Below are 23203 nucleotides of genomic sequence, written 5' to 3'. Positions count from 1 at the left end.
CTCCTGCAGCACTTTGTAGAGTTTTTTTGCTTCATTATGAGATGCCTGTTGCTGTGGCGTGCAAGAGGGGTTGAACAAAAGTTCTTTTGTATGATTTTGGACAAGCATTTACAGCAGTAATAGGGGACATTGTTCCTGTGTTCTTCTGCTCATCTTGGGATACCATTTCAAGAGGCTTTTTAATCCTGCTGCTTAAGGGCATAATACAGCAATAAATTTCCCATCTAAAGCTTCTACTCAGTTGGGTCACTTGCTGACTTTTATGAGTACTTAATTCCTTTGCTAGCTGGGCCCACTTAATTGAATAAGCGCGTATGGTCCCCAAACCATCAGATCTTAAAAGGGGAAGTCTATTCTGTTACCCTCTCCTACATCACTCTTCCTGGTTATGCCTATGATCTCATGGGACAGTTTTATGAGATGTTTCTGAAGCTGTGTAGCTTTTTACTAGAAGACAAAGTTAGTCATTCTGGTTTATCCCCTGACCAATCTTTAAGTCTAGGGACAGAAGTTACACATAAGCTAGTTTAAAGTGATCAGAAACTAGTTAAAACCTGTAACAAAACAAAAGTTTAGTGCACGTAAACCAGTTTCAAAATGGCCAGAACTGGTTTAAGATGAACCTGGTTTAATGTAGTATCAGACTTAAATGACTGAGTTCTAACCAGTTTATAGAACTTCTTTCCCAAACCCCTTCCTGGTTTAAGTTAAATCCCAGCATCCCAGTATGCTTTTCAGCCCAGGGCTCTATGCTGTCTGCTTTAGAGAGCATGGCCAGCCCTGCCCCCTGCTCTCTAGCCAAAGCAGGGCAGGGGCGTGGCCAGATGCTGACAGGTATGGCCCCCTAAAGCAAAGGGGGCAGGGAGGGTGATTATTTCCCACTCCCTCCCCTCTCCCCTTTAGGGGACCCCATCCAGAGTTTGCTTGGCAAAGGCAGAGCAGTCCCTGTCAGGCATTCCCACAACTCGCTGCTTGAGCTGAAGGTGGCATGGCCAGCCCCAACAGAAGCCTGATGCAACGGAAAGATGGAGGGGGGTTCAATTCCCCCCTCTCTTCCCCCTCTCACTGGCATGGGCCCCAGTTGGGGTCTTCCAGGCAAAGACACAGCAGCCCCCGTCAGGTATTTTCCACCTACCCGCTTACCACTAGAGGCTGGCCACATCCCCCACTGCTCAAGTGGTGAGATGGTGGGGATGGGAAATGCCTAATGGGAGCTGCTGCACCCCTGCCTGACCCAGCTGGGGTCCATGCTGGTGGGACAAGGGAGGGAATTAAACCCCCCTCCACCTCCATTCGCTTCACACTGCTGCCTTAGCTGGCCACACCCCTTACCCCTCCCACACCCATCACCCACTGCTCGAGCTGGGGGGGCTGCTTTCCCCCTCCAGGTACACCCTGACTGGGGACTGTGCATGCCAGGGTCGGGGTTTAAACCCCTCCCCAGTCATACTCAGCCTGCTGGGGCCTGCCCATACCACCCCCTCAGCACAGCATCTCAGCAGCCAAGGGCTCACTCTAGTGCCCCCTGGTTTCTAGCCTCTGCCACTACAGGCATGTGCCCACATTTCTGGAATCAAAAGTGAATGTCTAGTCACTTCCTTGCCAGTTCAATCTACACAGGTTAGACTAACCTGCAAAGGTTGAATTGATTCAGGCTCAGGCTTTTTGAATGTCTGTATTTAAGCCTAAAAGAGAGTTTACATTCACCTACCTCTGAGAGCATTGATCTTATTGCAGTCCAGAGGGCTCATGCCACGCTCCAGATTGCCATACACATTACTTTTCACCAGTACGTCCTCTGTGAAAAGATGGCGTATCAAGTAGCGAGCTGACAACTCTGGCCGAGATTTTCCCTTGGCAACATAAATAACTGAGAAGGGCAGCTGAACGTTGCGCCACGGACTCCCAAGCAGTTCTGGAGAGAAAGTTAAAATGGTAACTATTTTATTTACATTATTTAGGCACATTATACTAAAAACAAACAAGACAATTCTCTTCCCTCCAGACTCCAAAGAGTTAGTCAAAAAGGCCAGCTGCAAAGATATAAAACACTCATACCAAGAGAGACAGAGTAAGCACCTTTCATTCTGAAAGAACTCATATCACTTGTACACTGTATAGCAAAATAGGTCACTAGAGCTACCACTATAATTTAATAGTTTGGGAGTGGAAATGTGACAGCCAGCTAGGCAGACAGCTAGCACCAAGCATACTTAATGTAAAAGGGTAAGGAATAAAATGTTATCCACAACATGAAACAAATCCCTGGTTTTCCAAATGACATCATGAGAATTTTAGCTATCATGGTCCTATCAGTATGACCAATGAAAATAGCTCTGTGACAGTAATATATGAAATCCCATGCATCTAAATGGATGGGGTGCTGTTAAATACATTTTAGCTCTTCTGTGCAGTAGTATGATAATACTTCTGCTATACTTTCAGTAATGCTATTCATGTCATGTGTCTTGCTTAAGGACTGCTTCCTGGACTGAATTCTTGCCTTTAAAAAAGGGCCCTGCTTTACTGTGACAGTATTAAAACCTTCCCGCCGAGAACTGAAAACAGAATGAATATTCTTATTACTCTGAACCTAAATCTGTTCCATTAATAATGAATCAATAATAAAAGCTGCATTACAGGAAGCAAAAAGAAAAGGAAACCAGGTCTGCTGCATAGAAGGGTGAGGGTCATGTCACCTTTTGCATGTGGTGTTGAGCTTGCTAAAACTCCATCTTGCTCATATCCAAACGTATTGCTTCTAAGAGGAACTGAAAACAGAGAATTTCCCTTGTAGCTCTCTTGCCATGATATGCCACACAAGGCATCTTGTGTTACTGATGCATTTGTAAAATGGTGAATTTTTACTACAGCAACTGTTAAAGGTTTGGGGGATTATTTTGGAAATTGCTACAAAATTTAGCATTACGATAGATGTTTCTTCTCAAATGAGAGAGAGACTTTCCTGTTTAACAAATCCAGCTTAGAACATTTATTATTTCTGCCAGCAAAGGGGGAAAATAGGGTAAGTAATGAAGGAATTCTCAAAATGCTAAATGGACTATAATATTTTCTTTCCTACAACATGCCCGCAGATATACATATATACACATATATATTTCATACACACACGCCTTGTTTTTGAACACCAGAATGAAGAAAAAAGATTTTTCCAGTATGGCTGAATACTGCAGAGACAGAGCCTAGTCTTCAACTGACCCACCTTTCTTTTCCTGCATAACTATAGCTGAATCCCTAGCTGAAACTAAAGACTGTTCTCCATGGAAGGGTCTATGATTTTGAAAAGGGCTAAGGAGTGTGAGCTAAGGAGGGTGTGAAATACAGAAACCTGAAGCAGCTTGTAGGCAGTAACATCTAAGAGAGGTGAGCTTGATTAGTAGAACATCAAGACAATACCTATAGAGTGTAGAAAAACGAGTCATTATGTCAATTCATTCCCTCAGCTGCCTGAATAAGTAATACCACAGCTGCTACACTGTGGAGCAGGAATCAAAATAGGGTGTTTCTAACTTCAGACTTAAGTTTGAAACTGAAGTTGGTTTCAGTTAACTAAGTGAAATTCTGATTAATACATGCACCCTAATTTTGGAGAGCTGTTTTCTGGAGAAAATGAATGCCACATATAAAAAAAATACTGTATTCCCCATGTGATTTTTTCTGCATCTAACTTTACAGTAGAAGTGCAAAGTTTTGCTGTGTTATGGGACAAAAGTGGATGGAAAAACTGTTGATTCGTTAGCTAAAAAAATAATCTTGTGGGTCTGTAAACCCTATTTTTCATTGGGAGGACTCAAGGTCCTGAATTTCATAATTTCACCAGCCAAAGTATCATAGCTATTTTGTGGTAGTAAACTACATACTTCTAAAATGGTTGTTTACAATATAATGTGTGTGAATACAGAAGATGAAAGTTTCATCACTTACCCATTGGTTCCAAAGACGGTAGTTTATTGGCCGAAGATGCACGGAACACCTCTGGGGCTTTATCCCATATAGAGTTCTGAAGTCTGTTTGTTGTTGCACTGGTCATTTTCTGAGAGGTTTGAGAATTGACTTCACCATCATCCCCACTATAATTTAAATCCACGCAAATGGATGTATCTGGAGTGTCAGCCATTTTTTCTTTCCCTTCTGCTATCTCCTGAAATACACAAACAAGGTTAACAGATACATTGAGAGAAAACCATTAGTTTTCTAGTGAGTGTTCTAAACAAGTTTCCGAAAAAAAGAAATTAAATTCTACAGATGTAAGAAATAGCTAATTGTCCACTTCAACAGTAAAAGCTACAAGCGAGCCAGATACAAAACACTTGTTAAGTAACACACGGCATTTTAGAAAGTCATTATACAGAGCTCCAAGTGCTTTGGGAGGTAATATACCAGTGTGATATAAAGACCTGAAGTGCACAAATGCATCTCACTGTGTGGAAGCCAGTGACAGCATGCAGAGGAAGCAGCATCCTTGTATATACAACCCCTGCAACCCTTGTATGTACAAAGGTTTGCAAAAATAAAAGGAAAAAAAGGGATGACTTACTGGGTTTATTTTGGTTTCAGAGCGTAGGCAGCGGATCATGGCATTGACATTTGTGATGCATGTTTTCCAGTCTTTTCCATATTCACTCAGATCATAAGTTGGGAAATTAGTTGCAAGAAATTCTGCACATAAAATGAGGGAAATATTTTACGTTATGTGGTAATAAAGAAGCATTAAAAGTGTTTTAAGAGGATATACATTGATTTAATGCATCAACCAAGATCTGTGAATGAAATTAAGGTTTTCAATTCATATTTAAGAATTATGACAATATGAAGGAAAGTATGAAAGTATACTTCTGCAACTGTACATAGTAAGTAACATTTTCATTACTCAGTATTTCTTAGTTGATACATTAAAACAGTTTAAGTTTGCCTGGCTACCAGCCTAGATGACAAAACCAGCAGAAAGGCTAACATACCCATTTAACAGTTTTTATGAACTGTGGTTTCTTTTCTGTCGAGACAAAAAAAAATCTGTAACTACAACGAATGTCTTATACACTAACTTATGAAAAACAACAGCTTATGTATATGGCCTGCATTCATGCTCACGTGCAGGTATGTTTGCTGTAATGGCAGGGACAGGCTAGGGAAGGAATTTCTCAAAAATGTCATTAATATTAGGGCTGTGCAAAATAGCACCATTTCATTTTGACTTCCATTTCACCGTTTCAAAGAGACAGTGTTTCATTTCACTGTTTTGAAGCACCATTCCGTTCTGTTTCATCACAATTGTTTAGCTGTTTCAATGCTGTTTTGACACGTTCTGACATTTTGCCCATAGGTTATAATGGGGAATCATGAAAATGCCTATAATTTTGTCACTTCTTTCCTGATTCAGATGAAACTTGCAGGAATGGTAGCCCCTTCTGAGGGCATACATCCTGCAAAGTTTCAAGGAGATAGGCGCAGGGGTTACTGGGAAACTGCACCTCAAACTGTTCAAAGCAAAACTCTTATCACTTGCTGGCAGCAGCAGCCTGCTGGCATCCCACGTGCAAATCTGGGGGCCTGCACCCCTGAGGAGGGCTGCGGGCTGTGCTGGACTCTTCCTGGGAGTGTGGGTCCCCGGATCTGCATGCAGGAGGACAGCAGGTTGCCACTGCTGGCTGGGACCAGCGCTTGGCGCAGCCTGCACCAAGCACCGGGAAGACTGGTGCTGCCACTGGCCCCAGCCAGAAGCAGCAGCCTGCTGTCATCCCATGTGCAGATCTGAGGGGCCACGCGCCCCAGGAGGCCCGCGAGGCTGTGCCAGACTCTTCCCCGGGGGGAGGGCCCCCAGATATCCATGGAGAATGACAGCAGGCTGCCACTGCCAGCTGGAACCAGCACCAGAGTCTGCCTGGAGCAGCCAGCGCTGAGCACTGGGAAGAATCCAGTGCTGGCGCTGGCCCCAGCCGGCAGCGGCAGCCTGCTGGCATCCTGCACACAGTTCAGGAGGCCTGGACCCTCGAGAGGGTTGTGGGTCTATGCCAGACTCCTTCTGGAGGGCGCAAGCCCCCAGATCTGTGAGTAGGATGACAGCATGCTGCTGCCGCTGGCTGGGACTGGCACTTGGTGCAGACTGTGCTGGGCTCCGGGAAGACTGGTACTGCTGCTGGCCCCAGCTGGCCTGTGCCCCCTGAGAGGAGTCTGGCACAGCCCCACAGCCCTTCTGGGGGGGCGTGGGCCCCTGGATCTCAGCATGCGGTTTCAGCAGGCTGCTGTTGCCGGCTGGGGAAATAGCTGAGAACTGCCACCGTCACCAGATGGCAGCAGCAGCCTGCTGTCATCCCGCATCATCCGGAAGCCCATGCCCCTCAGGAAGAGCTGGGGGAAGTGATCAGAGAGGTGGGGGAAAGATCAGGGAGCTGGCGAATCCAACTGGGAACTGGGGGAATGTTCCTGGTTGGATTCCCCAGCTGGTCCCTGAACATTCCCCCAGCTCCCGGTTTGATTCCCCAGCTCTCTGATTGCTTCCCCCAGCTCTTCCTGGGGGGCACGGTCCCCCGGATCTGCGCACAGAGTTTCAGAGGCAGCCTGCTGAAACCCCACATGCAGATCAGGGGGCCGTGGCCCCTGGAAATAGCTGGGGAAACAATCAGAGAGCCAGGGAAAGAGATCAGAGAGGTGGGGAATCAAACAGATGTCAATATCAGAGAAGTCCTTCCCTCCTCTGCTTAGTTTCCATTTAGCTGCAAGCAAGCCCAAATTCAAAACTCAAAACGTTTTGAAACTTGCTAAATGTTTTGAGTGTGCTTGTTTTGTTTTGAAGCTGTTTTGAGGCATTTTGTTTCATTTCAATTTTGCTGTTTTGAGCTCAAAATGTGTTGAAACAGCTTTGAAACGAAACATCTGTTGAAATTTCGCACAGCCCTAATTACTATCCATATTCTAAACAAGCAAGAAAATGGAAGTTAGGTGACAAACGTGTCCACTGATTTGTCTGTTAATATGCCCATTAACTTTGTGGACATATAATTTAAAATAAATATAAGTGGTTTTGAATGATAAACAATAAGAATATAAAATTATGAATAATGAGAGAAATTCCAGAAATAGTAGAAGTGTGAGCAACTGAGGTAAGTTGGATTCAAATGTTCCTCAAAACTAAAATGCACAGTGATGCCTATATCCACTACTGGCTAATCTAGGTGCTGTATAACAACTAATCAGAAGGTAGATATTACACAATGAAAAGTTATAATTTAACAATTCAGGTAAGCTGATAAGGAAGAGCAGTGAGCTATATATATTTAAAAAACTGAACATACCTCTTATTGCAGCAACCTTGTTAGGATCCAGTGTTCTGCGCCCCCGTGCACTTACACCCATAATGCTACACAGTAACGTTTCTTTGGGGAACAAGACACGAACTAAGTAGCGTGCTGCATACTTTGGCTTGGTTTTTTGTCGAGCCTTCATCAAATAGTTGCCAAGAACTTTTATATTTCTCGATGGGTCACCAATATACTCTTTGTAAAACAAAAGCATTTAAAGAAGATTAAACAAACTGCTGAAAAAGGAGCTCTCCCCAAACCAATTTCTCACTTTTGCACTAAGTAATGGTCAGCTCATTTAGAAATGTGTTTCTCAAGCTTTCTCCGATAAAATTAGGTCAGCTATATATTATCTGCCTTTGCACTTACAGGAAGGCAAAAAATTGTGTTGGTTAACCTTATCTATTTGCCCAAACTGACTAAGCAACAGCATCTAGAAAAAAGCATTAAGCACATAAAAGTTCAAATCATCATAATGCCCTAGTTTGTTAATATGCATATAAGTATATCTAACTTTTCCAGATAAATTCTTACAATTTATTACTATTTTATTAGCATTTTCATGCTGGTATTTACATGTGCACAAACAGAAATTGAATGGAGGTGCCTGTGAATGTTGCTGAAGAGTGAAGTAAATAATGTGCAACTATCAGATGCATATACTTTTGAGACTCAAAAATGCCACAAGACTCAAGGGTATATGTGCATTTTGAAAAAGGGACTTCACATTACATAATGGCACATGTATAATCCAATGCCGTATACAGCTCTTTTTCATGGTCTCTAAACTTAAATATTTTGGAAAAACAAAAAGGTTTTGGGGACTGTAAGGTTCTCTCACTTACCGAACAGTCCACTTGCGGAACATGAGAGGGACTTTGACATATTCTATATACGAGTTAATTTTCCTCCTATAAAACACTGTCAAGTTGCTTTCTCTAAAAGAGAACAAGTGATGGCCTCCTGTTTAACAGAAGTGTCTATTAAGTATGATAATGTTTAGTTTTCATTACGAAGTATCAAGAAAATCCTTTAGTTTACTTTTTTCCCCCTTTAAATACTGCACTTTATTGTTACAGCTTCAGAAATTTTAGTGATGTATATAGGCTTTTTGTATTTGCAAGAGGTCCTAGCTGTTGTATTGCATTAGGCAAAATGAGTACACAGCATGAAAACAGCTTATATCAGTAGGACAGAACAAGAAGAGGGTGCATTCTTAATGTAATCCTAAATCACTGTCTCCACTTGTAAATAAAAAGTTTGTTGAACTGCACAGGTTATTCTGCATATCAAAGTAAGTCTAATGTAAAAATCAACTGAAACTCTTTGTCAGTGCAGTATGCATACTTTTTTTTTTTTTTTTTTACATTTGAGGCAGTCAGTTCAGCTGCTTTATTTTTGTCAGAAAAGTGATTTTTCTCATGTGATATAAAAGGATAAAGTTACATGTTACACTTAAACTAAAGGCATTTAAATGTGAGTATCCACAGATTAAAGCTCATTAAACTTGTGCTAAGCACTCTCTCAGTGTCTCAAAGTTATACCACATCAGATGAGGATTAACACTGGGTTGTGCTATCTTAGCTCATGCTAGGGTAATTTCAGTCTGCTTCACATATATAAAATGAGTGTGTAGTCCTCCAGAATCCCAGGATGCACTGTTCCCAGTACCCTCCCACTCACCCCTCAGCAGGGGTACAGCCTGGATATCCTGGCTCCTAGGCATGCCCCTGCTCATCAGCCCTTTAGTGGCAAGTCACACTGGGTGCCTATAGACATGTAGCAAGGCTGCTCCAACGTGCTGTAATTACAGTGCATTGGAGCAGACTGAATTAATTGAGTCTGCTGGAGCATATTAATTACTGCACTCCAGCAGACTCCACCATCACGTGTCTCAGCATCCCTGTGCTTTTTGCAGCACAAGGACGCTGATATACGTGATGCTCCGAAAGCCGCTATAATTAAAGCACCCCCCTGGTCCCACTCCTGGATCACATCTATAAACACCCATTTATTTCTTATGGCTGTAGCCAATGGTTTCAGTGCTAAATCAAACAGAAGTGGGGTTGATAATGGGCAACTTTGTTGAGTCCTCTTTGTAAGGGAAATGGATCAGGTAACATCAGGTAACATATTATTGGTCACATTTTATTCCCTGTTACTATCTACTCTACTATTCTGAGCATATGCTACCTGCAACTCACCATAACTAAGATTGATAGAGACAGATGATGATGGCAGCTCTTTCGCACTTCCTGCAGAAGCTCTGTAGTTCATCATCATGGTGTTTCTTCCCAGACTGGTTTCAGGGGGTGTTGGCATCACTGATGACACAAGCGGTGAACCTGCTGCTGCTGATGCAATGTTGACTGTGCTTTCCACAACTGTGCTTGCAAGATTTGCTTGTGTAGGAAGGTCAGAGATCCTGTTACCCACTGTGAATGGTGAATGCAATGAACGAGTGGAAATGATAGTGGGTAGGGGTGGGCTCTGTCGAAGAACAGGTTGTTGTGATTCAAGTTGAAGAGTTTGTTGAACAGGTTTGATTGTAGAGTTGGCCTGGATACGGCTGTGGAGATGGTTCTTTTGTAGTCTAACCCTTATAGCAGGGCTATGCTTCCCCTGTTCTGGGGGAGAGAGCTGAAGACTTGACTCCCTCTCCATCTGTTTTTGTACTCTAATTTTTCCATGGGGTAAATGACTGGAACTTCTGTGTGTAAATCCAATGGGTCTCTGCGAATGTAATTTGAAAACAATATTTAAGTTAAACTATACAAAGTTGCTGATTAATTCTTTCTTAGGAAACAAGAGAGATTTCAATTGTTTGAAACTGATTAGACTTGTCCTATGGGTAGTTTCATTATAAAAATGCCAGTGCTATTGCCTTCTTCTTCCTACATCTATTTTGATAAATATCCACTTCTCAATTCAACTGCAAAAGGCACATCTACACTGTACTGGACAGTGCTACAAAAGGTCACCATGGAAGATGCTCTGCTCCCTCAATCCTGCTGTGTATGCACCACATATGGAAAATATTGTCACAGAACCACTTTCTGGCATGTGTCCAGTGCTACTCTCAGGCTCTCAACCTCAGGCATGCTCATAAGGATGGCTACATGAGATTTTTTTTAGCATGTGGACTGGGACAGAAATGAGACAAGTTTTTCATGGTGGTGCTTTAATGCAATATAGGCATGACCTAATATAGCCTTCATTTCTCATGTTCTTCCCCATGACTTGCTCTGTAATCTTCCTCCAAAGGACTGAAAATATAGGTTGTCTGTAGACATGTGGGATGCCTGCTCTGATGCACTGTGATTACAGCATGTGACAGCAGACTCAGCTAAACTAGTCTGCTGCCTCAGCGTCCTGTGTATTCAGTATCCAGCACTTCAAAATGGCAGCGGGGACGATTTAACTAAAGCTCATTTGATGAGATTTAGTTAAAGCGCTCCCACCACCATTTTGAAGTGCAGAGATGCTGAATACACAAGATACTGTGGGCACTTCAATTACAGCAGCTCCCAAGAGCTGCTCTAATTAAAGCACCATCTGCCCCTCACCCCACAACTCCTGGAGCATGTGTAAAAATGCCCATAGGTAGCAAAGAATAGAATTGTTTTTTTAGTAGCTGAGAATGGGTTGTTTTCATATAGTACTGGCTGAAAAATTCAGAGTTAGTCAGCTAGTCTATTGAGGTGCAAGAGGATGCTATTGCTGTATAAAAAAGGGAAACACATTTGGACATACACCTTTTTATATACTGTAAAGAAGCCAATAAAATACAGGTCAGAAAAAATGTTTTATCCCCAGCCTGCCTCTCATTTCATTCAGTGCTAGTTTTAAACATAAAACATTCAAGTCCTGTCTCACCTCAAAGATTCTATGAGTGGACATGGTTAGTATGGCAACATTTAGGGAGTAAAACTTCAGTACCATATTTACTTGATTCCAAGATGAGGTTTTTTTCCCCATTCAAAACGAGGAAAACAAAGCCTTGTCTTAGGGCCTGGTTACACACTAATTTTAGGCAGCTCCTGGAGCTCTTAGCCCCTGGACTATTCACACTTTAACCCCTGAAACTAGTTTTAAGTCCACTTTAGGTGGCTTAAGGTTATGCCACTCCAGTGAAGATTTATCTCTGATCCCAATTCATGATCCATTAATGTGTGGTCACTCACCACAGATGAGCTGCCCAAGTTTTAGTCCTCCAGCATCCCAGGATGCAGTGCCCCCTTTCCCACCCTCCTGTTTTGTGTGAGGACTTTCCATCCCCTGAACTCTACTGCCCAGGAGCAGTTCTGTTACCAAGCCATCTCCCCTCCTACCTCTGGAGGTGTGACCTTTCCATGCCTAGGGGTGCAACTCTATGCAAACAGCCTGCAGATTCCATGCCAGCTAGTTAGGTTGCAGATCATGGGCAGGTTCAGGAGTGGAGTTCTGGGGGTGGGGTGGGAACAAGATAGGGGGTTAGATCAGGTCCCCATGAGCTGAGGCTTCCTTCTTGGGGCAGGGACAGTAGCTCCCCAGAAAGTGCCTTCCTTCACCACTGCCACCTCCCAGCCACTCCAGGAAACATGATCAACACTCCACACCACATTCCCAATCCCAGTCTATTAAAAAAGGAGACCTTCTTTAATTTACTTTCTCTTAATTTCTTTTTAGAATCCTTGTATTTATTTTTTATTTTTATTTATTTATATTCCTTTTTTCTTTTTATTTTATTCTTCAGGGTCTGATTTCATTTCACCACCCTTTCCCCAACCCCATTTCCTTACCACCTCACATTTCATCATCCACCCCATCCCATTAACTCTCTGCCTCCCATCTTCGTGTTCCTGCCCCCCCATCCCTCTCCCACCCCACACCTAGAACAGGGATTGAATGTTGTCCTGGCTCACCAGCCCTGCGGTGGCAAGTCACAGCTGTAGCTCCTAGTCAGGCCCCTTATCAACAGGCCCTCTAGTCAAAAGTCACAGCTGTGCAGGTGGGGGACAGTCAGAGCAGCTTTTCAGCTTTAAGGTATGACTGCTCTAAACTTTAGCTAGCACTAACACTGATCTACATTTGAGTAGCTTGAAGTACAACATGTAACAAGTCCCATAGCTTTGAGTACTGGATCACTCCAGCCGACAACTGTGGGAAGACGCTGTGTGGGGAGCCCAGGTTGGCCAGCAATAGTAATAGTGGCATGCTGGCTATTCCTTCTAGCATCTGCTCTGTGCCTGGTTTCCCCCTTCCCAACACCCTTGCTGGCAGGGAGCAGAGGCTAGAAGGAGGAACCTACATGCTGGTGCTGCTGTCCCAGGCTGAGCTGGGGTCCAGCTCGCAGGCTGAGCTGGGCTCCCCACAGTTCCCAGCTGGAGTAGTCTGATTCCCAGCTGATGCAGGCATGAAGGGAGCCCCAGAGCCACTCCCGACCTACTCCCAGGAAGAGGAACCTGTGCACTACTACAGCTTCTCCCTCCCTGCACCACAAGGCTGGAGCGGGCCAGCAGCAGCTCCATTTGCCTGTCAGCCAGGAATCAGGCTGCTCCCACTGGAAGCTGGGGGGAGCAGCTGTGTAGAGAGCCCAGATTGGCCCGGGGCAGCATCAGCAGCATGCATACTCCTTCTTCTAGCATCTGCTCCCTACTTGTGAGGGAGCCAAGCAGGAGGCTGACACTGGAAGGAGAAACCTGAATGCTGCTGATGTTGTCCCTGGCCCAGCTGGGCTTCCTGGAGTGCAGGATAGGAGTGGGTCAAGAGCAACTCTGGGGCTCCTCCTGTGCCAGGATCAGCTAGTAACAGCAGCATAAGAGGAAGCAGGTGGTGGGGGAGGAGTAAGTGGTGGGAGCAAGGGTTAGGCTGCCTGCTTACCATGTCTCCTTGTCCTCCCCCTGCCAGCCCCCGCTGCTTTTCCCACTGCTTGCCCACCTACATCTGCTTTCCCACCATAGCAGTGGGGAGGAGGAAGGGTTAGGAATTTAAGATGGCCCTCTAATAATTAGAGATTCTAGACACGGAAAATTATAATTTTCCATGTCTAGAATCTAATTTTTAGGGAGGTTATCTTAAATTCAAAGTCAGCTTGGATCCAGGTAAATACAGTAGTTATGAGAAGAAAGGCTTGATGGTCAAAGCAAGATGTTTAGGTAATATCTACTTATTTTTAAATCATTAACATTGTGGAGAAAGAATGGCTTTGTGAGAATTTTAAATGCCATCACTTTTGGTTATGGAATAAGAGCTAGAAGTATGTGTTCTCTCCAAGATACCCAAGAAGAACTCCAGCAAAACTACAGAAGATCCAGAGAGGACAGCAAAGATTTATTATCTGTAAAACATGTTTTTCAATGAAAGCCTAAGAGAGTGCTATATATTATGTTAATTAAAGAGACATTCAAGACAACTTGATGATGGTTTATAATTAGGGAGAAGTGATCTAACACTAGAAAACTGTTCTGTCTAGCAGATCTAGTTGTTACAGTTCCAAAGGCTGAATTCAGTAGCATTCAACATGAAAAACTGATACCATGCAATCTTTTAATGAGGCTAATTAACTATTGAAATAAAGAAGTTGCATATTTTCCATCACTTGGAGCCCATATTGAGAATGAGTGTCTACATAAAATACACGGGAGGGCAGCTTTGCATCTAGGCGTCACCAGTTATCCCAGGCATAGAGCTTGGTTATTGGGCAAGATACAGGAGTTACCAGATGTAGTCTCTGGTCTGTACCAAAAAGGATGGACTCTTCTCTAGTCTGAGAAGTTTCTCCCTTATACATCATAAAAAACCAAAACATAAAAAAGGTTCTTCAAATAACTTTGAGATCATCTCTAATCTGAGAAGAATGTTAGGGAAAGTTGTCATAAGGCAGGTCAGAGAGAAGGTCATTGGGTCCTAGTGCCCCAGAGAGCTAAGCAGCACTGCTCTTTCCATTCTTGCTGAATTTGGGCAAATGAACCATTCACTGCTAGGGTTGTCAGGACAGTAATTATGGCCATGTACTTGTCTTGTGGCCCTGGGCATAAAGTGTTATGGTTTTTCATACTGGGTTGTTATGATATCACTCCTGCTGGACAGTTTTAAATCAGAGAAACTGCTCTGTTGATCACAGCTATGCAGCTCTCCCAGCATTCTCAACCACAGTCTAGGATGCTTTTCTTCTAATATTAGTTTGCTAATTAACTACAAATATTAATATCCTGTGTCTGTTTAACATCAGAATTAATATGCAATAGTGAGATGGATTAAGGTAGAGAGGAAAGTAATTTAATGCCGTTCATTCTTAAAAAAAACAACCAATCAACCAAACACACTAATCACATAGAGTAATATAGTAAGCATAGTGTCTGAGATCTAAAGCCAATTAAAATTACTTGTACAACTAAACTACATGAAGCCACATGATTTTATGCTGGCTTTGTACACCATCTCTTCCAGACAACAATGTAACATATATCAATCAGCTCCCTTTGGGTAGTTACTTTGGTAGGAGGTATTGCAATGCCTTGTCATTAGGTGATGGAGAACTGCTAATATCATGTTTGCACTGAGAAAATGACTATTCAGGAACAGAAGTGAACATAAGACACCTACACTGGTGTAACTTATATTGATATACCAGCAACAACTAAAGATGAAACACAATAATCTACCCAAAACAGATTCTTAATTTGCTGGTTGGCTATAATTTTTAACCAGGGGAAGTGGCTGGAAAGAGTTAACAAATGTTAATATATAAGAGAAGATTAAAGAAACTATAACTATTTTAGATTATCATACTCACAGGTTTCAACAGCAATGACTTCACCCGCGTATGCTGCATTTCTGAGACCTTTCGATGGAGTAGGTCAAATTTCTTATCCAATCTCTGGATGGCATCATACATGGCCTAGCAATAAATAAAAAAAAATTGAATATTTTAATTTACACAGGAAAAGGAAACAAAATAATATTAGAAAAGCAAGGAAACACCATTAATGTTGAAATTACTACTTTAACCTATGTCTAAAAGTTGCAGAAAATCAGTGAATAAATACACTATACTACAACTTATCTCAAGGTTGTCTGGCCCTCCTGCTGTATCCACTATGGAATCAGTGAATCTGTGTGATGTATTACTATATTTTTTCACATACCACACACACCCCAAATAAAACACACAACTTGTTTTTAGAATGTAGAATCCTGCAGAATGTAGAAAAAATGATTTTTCCAGAATCACAGCAAACTGCATGACACAGAGTAAGTCCTCCTAGAAATACAGCATCCGGAAAGTGTGGTAACCCAGGAGACCCAGTATGGTAAGGCAGAAAGAACTTCTTGGTTTGGCAGCAAACCAACAAGGCCAGACCTCAAACCTTGCAAAGGCAAATACAAGACCTTCACTTCTTTCTGGCAAACAGTTCTGTACTTAAGTTCCTTTAAATAATACAGTGTTGTTTCCACAGAAGCCTCCTCAAGATAGTTACAGACTGCATGCAGCAGCTCACTCACCTTCAGCCAATTCAGTAGCTCTTCAGATAAAAGCTACTGCTTGCCAGCAGCTGTGAAAGGTTTAACACTAGAACCCACTCCATTAGAACCCACTCCTGCTCTTTGCAGCCCAGGGAGAGGTGGCAGCCATGAGTCACAGTGGGCATGTCTACACAACACGGTTTACTGCACAATAGTATAGTTTACTATGCAATAAGTGTGTGCAGCTACACATGTACATTCTTACTGTGCAGTAAAAATTGCTACTGGCAAGTAAATTTGTTACTTACCAATGCAAGTAGCAAATTTACTTGCTAGTACTTACTGCTGAGCAACACTCGTTTAGACACCACTTGGGAGCAGATTTGCTCCTGGTCAGCCCTGCTACTAAGAGGCCAGCCTGAGCTCAGCCCCAGGACCCCAGGGCTGGGCTGCCTTTACGGTAGCACCAGCCTCAGGCATTTGGAGCCCTGAGCCGCGCCAGCAGGGAGCCTAGGGTGGACTCTTGGTCTCTGTTCCCCCTGCAAAGGCCGTGGGCTAGCCGTGACAGCCTGCCTGTACCCCACCACTGCTACCTGTGTACACTGCAGTGCTGTGCAGCTGCCAGGCCCATGCCATCCAGCCTGGCAGGCTGATGCAGGCTCCTGCCAGGCTTGCTAGCCCTTGGGCCCAGCTGCAGCCACTTTCTGGCTGCTGGGGCCAGCACCAGCTGCTCACAGCCCACACCCAGCAACCCCTCTGGAGCCTGCAGGTGCTGCAGAGCATCGCCTTGCCTCGCCATGCAGCTCCTAGTCCTGCACCGTGCCCCTGTGCTGGGCACTGTAGCCAGCTGTTCACGCTCAGCAGCACAGGGACAGCTATACGGAGGCCTGGAGAGCTGGCATGGGAGTGCTGATACCTCATTGCCAATGCCATTTGCCACAACCCGGGGCTCCAACTGGTCACAGGAGACTGGCAACCTCATGGTTTGCAGGGTGGGGCAGAGATACAGCAGCAGTTTGTGCAGGGCAGGTGCTCCAGTGCTCACATCTATGAGAGGCTGTCAGGCCAGATGCGGGACCATGGATACAATGGGTCAGTGCAGCCATGCCGCTTAAAGGTCAAGGCCTCGCAGGCACAGTGAGTCACTATCACTGACCACAATCATCAGTCAGGGAGTGCCCACAAGTCCATGCTCTTTATGCAGCAATTGATTAAGATTCTTGCGCCCTAGGACCCGGGTCACAGCCACAATTGTGTACAGTGGCACGGGCACCCTACCCAAGGCTCCGCTATGGTTTGGCACCAGTAGTGATGTGTTACTGGAGGAGGGCCCTTAGGGGCATCAGCAGAGCATCCTGCTGCATCCTCCACCAGCAGCTCAGGGAGCCCAGGACAGCTCCTGCCCTGACAGCTCTGCAGCCTCAGCCCCAGATACAAGGCATGGCTGGTCATGTCACCGCTGGCTGCCAGCAGCACCAGCTCCACCCTGGGGGTGGGGACCTGGCTGGGCACCAGTACACCACACCCCAGTGCCTGAGGCCATTGCCGGCAGCTGCACAACATCGCCACCAGCCGGGACCGACTGGAGCTTTCAGGTACGCCAGCTCTGCCCACATGGTAAACCCCACATTGGAAGAAGGGCCCTCCCTGCCCTGGCCTGGCTCCTCCTCACTGCCCCTCCTTCTCATCTAAGCTGTCCACACTCTCCTGGCCCCTAGTTTCTTCGCCTACAGCATACAGGGAGGTGGGAGACAGTGCCAAACATTATTGTGCAAGCCATGCCCCCGCAGCTAAGCAGGCACAGGATTCTCACAGGAACATTTCAATACTGGCAGCAATGTCCCCCTTGGTAGTGGAGGGCAGGGACATGTAGCACAGCCAAAGGTAGCCCTCCAGGTGATGGTGGAGGTTGCAGGACAGCCTGAGCTTGCCTCCTGCACCATCAAAGCTCAGTGTCCCATGTCAGGTGTGCCCAGGGCATCATGGCAATCATCATTAACAGGACATTGTGGGTTGGGTACCCCTTGGTCTGCACAGCTGGCAGGATGGAGTTTTGAAAAATGCAGGTGTTATGGGCACTGCCCGTCCAGCCAGCACTCACACTGGTGAAGGAATTGCAGTGGTCGACAATGGCCTGGAGCACAAGAGTGAAAGCCCCTCTGCCTGTAATAGGGGTGGTTGCCGTGGGGTACATAGGTGATGGGGATATGGGTCCCGTCCAGGGCTCTGATACTATAGGGGAAGCCCAGGGCACAGAACCCTGCCACCACCTCGGCGGGGGTTGTGTATGTGGAGCATGGTGTGGCCCAGCATGTCCTGGAGGGCACTGTATATCTGCAGGATGCCATCCCCCCCGTGGCCTTGCCCACACCAAAGAGGTGGCCCATGTAGCGGAGGTTGGTGGGCATAGTCAGCTCCAGCATGTCTATGGCCAGCTGGGTGTCTGTGGGGAGGGGCAGCTGTATGTTGGTGTCCTGCAGCTCCAGGTATGGGCGGAGCTGCTCCAGGAAGTCCCAGAACATGGCCTGTCATGCAGAATGTCTCCAGCTACTGCTCGTCATCCCAGGTGTGCTGGATGATGTACAGTCACCAGTCCTGGCTGGCCTAGCAGGCCCAGAAGTGGCGGGGCTGGAGGCCCAGGGGGTTGGAGGGTTACCACAGTGGTGGAACCTTGGAACATGGTCAGTGGGTTTCTTGTGTGGGGAAGCTGGCAGGACCTGGACCAGTGAGCTTGCTAGAGTGCTAGCAGGCTAGCATTATGGCCAGCAGGAGCCTAGGGCCAAGGGCAGGCACTATAGCAGCCATGGTACAGGGATGCAGAGGCTGTGGCACAAGAGCTGCCACATTATGCTCCCATGCTGTGCAAGCTGCTCCTGGCTAGATAGGCAGCTGGTGAGGCAGCAGGGCTGCCTTTTAAAGATGGCCTCTGGTCGCAGGCAGCTGTGGCTAGAGCTTCCAGCTCCCCCTGGTGGCAGGAGGGGCCCATTGCAGTGCCCCAGTAAGAGGGAGCAGTTTGCCTTTGGGAGCAGAAAATCTGCTCCCATGCCCTGCATGTGTAGATGCCATGTAGATGCCTGCCCAGAAGCATTTACTTGCAAGTAGTTTATTCACAAGTAAAATGGCTCAACATCAAATGCACTTGTAGACAGACCCAGTGTCTGCTTGCTCTACTTCACCCTGCCTCTATTATAGCAAAAGAAAAAAAAATCAGGATCTCCACTTAAGATACTCACCCTAGTTTTGGAGACCTATTTTTTTGGTAAAATCTGTATATCATATGTGAGTAAATATATTATTTGAAATCTTACACTGCATTTAAACAAAAATATACATTTGTTTTCAAACATGTAGCTAAGATGCTGAGAAATCGCTTGTAAAGCATTGATTTTACACTAGTTAAGGAGAAATACACTTGAACGAATATAAGCCCTGAAGTAAAATGACAAGAGCATAAGTGATCTACAGGGTAATCATTTCAGCTCTAAGCCTGAAAATGAATATAGCATTGAAGTCAATTGCACTTTCATTTATTATATTCAAGAGATAAAGCACAAACAGAATTTGAAAACCACTTATTTCACTAAAAATGCCCAAGACATTCTGGCTGATCTTCAGTCTTCTTTCAAGCTCAGCAATTTATCTCTCTCAAGAGATTAAAAACTGGCTTTGCACTACTTCCAGAAACAGATAAGAAGGATTTAAAGACACCATATCACAAAGACCATGAATACTTGCAGACAAAAGCCAGACAAATCAAAATTGAGTTGAAAAGCTGACTGGTCTCAATATTCATTGTTATATTACCGTATTTACTCAATTCCAAGATGAGGTCCTCCCCCCATCCCCATTAGCATAGGGAAAAAAGTCCCTCAACTGATAAATGCATACAAGGAAATCTCATCAAATATGCTATCATTAAATTGCTGCCAAAAACAGCATGTGCTCAGCAATGAAAGGTGTTGGGTTTGGGTTATGGGTGTTCCCTCCATAGGGAACTGGCACTGGACCTGGAACCATAAAATCATAGACAATGAAGCATGGAAAGGTCCTCAGGAAGTCATCTAGTCCAACCCCCTGCTCAAAGCAGGACCATCCCCAACTAGATCATCCCAGCTAAGGCTTTGTCCAGCCAGGTCTTGAAAACCTCCAAGGATGGAGATTCCACCACCTCTCTGGGTAACTTTTACTACCCTCTTGGGGCATTTGTACATGTGAGGGGGCCTTAGTTCCCCTAAACTGAAATGGTGGGTTGTAATTGTGACCCACTATTTAAATTTAGGGACTTCTGTCACTGTTATGGAGCAGTGATAGCCTGCCAGCAGCTCACCCTCTGCCCCTGGCAGACTTTGCTGGAAAAAAAATAAAGTGGTGTGGGGCTCAATCCTCTTTTTTTTTGTCCTCACAGAGCCTGCCCACTTCTCCCATAGCTGGGAGATCAGCTGCTGGCAGATGCTGAGTTGTGGGGGCCCTGGCCTTCCCTCTGCAGCATACACGTGATGGTGGGACCAAGTGCCCCTAGTGAGAAAATTCTTCATAATATCTAACCTAAACTTCCCTTTCTACAACTTGAGACCATTGCTCCTTGTTCTGTCATGTGCCACCACTGAGAACAGTCTAGCTCCATCCTATTTGGAACCTCCCTTCACGTAGTTGAAGGCTGCTATTAAATCCCCTACAGTCTCTTCTTCTCCAGACTAAATAAGCCCATTCCTCTCAGCCTCTCCTTCTAAGTCATGTCCTCCAGCCCACTCACCATTTCTGTTGCCATCCACTGGATTCTCTTCAATTTGTTCAAATGCTTTCTGTAGTGGAAGGCCCAAAACTGAACACAGTACTTCAGATGTGGAGGTACTACAATAACAGGCTGGCACTGGGAGGGCCAGCAGCCCTGAAACCCTCTCCTTGGTGACAAAAGAGCTACATTTGATCTTAGACAAAAAGCCAAGTTGCTACCACAGGAATAAGTTACTGCAGTCCAGCTGAAAAAAACAGATGGTTGTGTCCACTAAGTGCAGTCTCCCTCACTGCTGACTCTTTTTGAGTCACGGTGAGCCAGTACATTGCATATCCAGAATTCCTCAGTTGGCCCCTCTCTCAGCCCAGTACATATGATTAGTGTGACACTGCCCTCCACAAGGTGAAGCAAGACCAGATTGCCTTGCACCTCATCTTCACATAAGTTGTTGGAGGCTCCTAGGACTTGTGACAAGAACACCCATTTCCTAATCAGCATATGGATCCTTTTGGTGTGTCCAGACGAGCTTGAACGTTTATTTCCCCAAGGGCAAGCAGCAGTGGCACACCTTGAGCCATTACTATTTGACCCCAGGAAACACCCGAGCCACATGTACTCAGTGCGTGGTGGGCTCCCCCATGTGGGAGCACTGGGCTGGCCCCAGCCACCTTACCTGGGGTTCTGGGAGCCTCCTGGAGCAGCAGCAGTGGCAGGGAGCCTGGCTGACAGCTGGAGTATGACTCCACCTGGCCAGGCTCTGGTTTTAGGCAGCATGTGCTGCCACCACTTGGCACTAGCCTGCTTTTTTTTTTTTTTTGACATGGGTTTTTTTGACCCCAGGATCTCCCAGGGTCAAAAAACTCCCCCATGATGCAACGTAGCAGTGCAGGGAATGCCTGCATGTGTCTGTGGCAGATGGGTCTGCGACACCACATACCACATGTCCACACTCAACATTGTCTTTCTGAGGGGGTATCAGGAGTATATACATATGCTGAGCAGTGCTAAACTGTGGGGTTCCTGTGGAGGGCAGGGCCATACTAATCATATGCTCCATGCTGAGAGAGGGGCTGACAGAGGGATTCTGGGTATGCAATGCAAATGCTGTTGACTCTGGTGGGGCCCTGCCCAGTGAACTATGTAGTAAATGATGAGTATTTTGGCTTTCAACTAATACAATGCAGGGAAAATGCTATGATTCCAAATTTACTTTCCTTGCTGTAGCAGCAGGGAGAAAACAAACTCAAAGTAAGCCTTCAATAATTAGTTTCTGTAACTCAAAAATTGATGTAACTGTGGGAATTGCTACTAGATCAAATTGTGCCTTATTCCCAGTGCAGGGGGAGCCTGTTCCTGGGCTTCCCTGCATTGGGAGAGAGCAGGCCCCCATGGTTGGAGCCTCCTTTGCTGATAAAGCAAAGGGGGCTCCCAGCTGTAGGGGCCATGCAGAGCTAGGACACAAAGCCCTGTCAGCTGAGGGATTCTCTGTCCCAGCTATGCATGAGACTCAGACAGGACCAAGAGCCCAGTGTGGGCCTGGGGGTCTCATGCCTTGGAAGTCACAGCAGCCATGATTCCCATGGCCTTGGGAGTCACATGCACCCATGTGGCTGGGAGCCCTGTCAGCTGATAGGCTCCCTGCTGCAGAGAAGACCCTGCTACACAAGCAAATTAAAGCTCGATAGCAAATTTGCTCAATAGCTATGAAGTCAGGACACATTTTCGAGGTCTAATTTTATAGCTGGTTGGAACTTTTTATCATGTGATAGCTTTTTTGTATGTGTAGCAGGTCTCCGGGTAATTGTGCAATTAACCAGTTAATTGTGCGATACTTGTAATGTAGAGGTGGCCTTTGGTAATATGTATCTTAGACAAAACAAGACAGAAAAGAACTTTGAAATACCTGAGTATAATAAGGTGCTTTAAAACCTTAATTTGGTGTTAAAAGAATTGTATGATGAGATCTGAAGCTCTGGACATATGATTAGGCATAAAAGACCTTAACTAATACTAAATCAACAGTCACTAAAAAAGGAGAGGTTTCTACTTTCAAGTTTAGTTTCACTAATGCTCACCTATGTGAGGAAGGGATATATTTAAATTTTGGTGGTACATTTACTCAGCTTACATATTACTGATACAGAAAATAAACAACCGATTCTCCAGTACAACATAAATAACAGAATTATGAGTTAGATAATATTGTAAGAGTGACTATCAGATACTTTCAAAAGCTATGCATACACATGGTAGCCAAATATTGCCCATTACCTTGTGGTCTTTCGTAGTATATCAATCAGCTATGCATTATATGTGCCTTAGTATTGAATTTTTAAAGGGCACGTTCAAGTTATTTGAGCAAAAATAAATCAAAGTATCGTGGCTAAGTGAACTGAAGTGCAAAACTGAATGTTGTGAAGTTACAAATCAATGCTACCATGGCATGTATCAGGGAGAGCTTTGTAATCATAATTTCAACTAATGTTTCAGAGAAGTTTATAAATTAATTCAAGGAAGAAAACATGATACCTGACAACAGTTGAGGACATCCATAAGGGTTTTCTGCTGATCTCTTGCGTAAGAAGCTTCAGACATAATGCTTCCCTGTTTCATATATAATAAACAAACAAAAAAAAGCAAACTAAATTCAAACTTGAAATCATGATTTTTTGTAACAATCAACATACAACATACAAAGAGA

The 23203-nt window shown here is 44.8% G+C and overlaps 1 protein-coding gene across 2 annotated transcripts in view; it reads right to left on the bottom strand.

Annotated features, from left to right (window-relative positions):
* Positions 1–23203, bottom strand: part of BEND2 (BEN domain containing 2) — a 58135-nt gene that overhangs the window by 3412 nt on the left and 31520 nt on the right. For both annotated transcript variants that reach the window (XM_019525284.1, XM_019525283.1), the window contains exons 5-11: positions 23032–23106; positions 15097–15201; positions 9524–10052; positions 7314–7514; positions 4559–4680; positions 3946–4162; positions 1712–1915 (exon numbers count right to left, since the gene is read on the bottom strand). In XM_019525284.1, the coding sequence (XP_019380829.1) occupies positions 1712–1915; positions 3946–4162; positions 4559–4680; positions 7314–7514; positions 9524–10052; positions 15097–15201; positions 23032–23106 (1453 nt within the window). The remainder of the gene's footprint in view (positions 1–1711; positions 1916–3945; positions 4163–4558; positions 4681–7313; positions 7515–9523; positions 10053–15096; positions 15202–23031; positions 23107–23203) is intronic.

Source organism: Gavialis gangeticus, unplaced genomic scaffold, assembly GCF_001723915.1.
Source record: "Gavialis gangeticus isolate Ggan-Ray unplaced genomic scaffold, GavGan_comp1, whole genome shotgun sequence".
Taxonomy (NCBI): Eukaryota; Metazoa; Chordata; order Crocodylia; family Gavialidae; genus Gavialis; species Gavialis gangeticus.
Note: the sequence above shows the minus strand (reverse complement) of the source record. Positions and strands in the feature narration are given on the sequence as shown.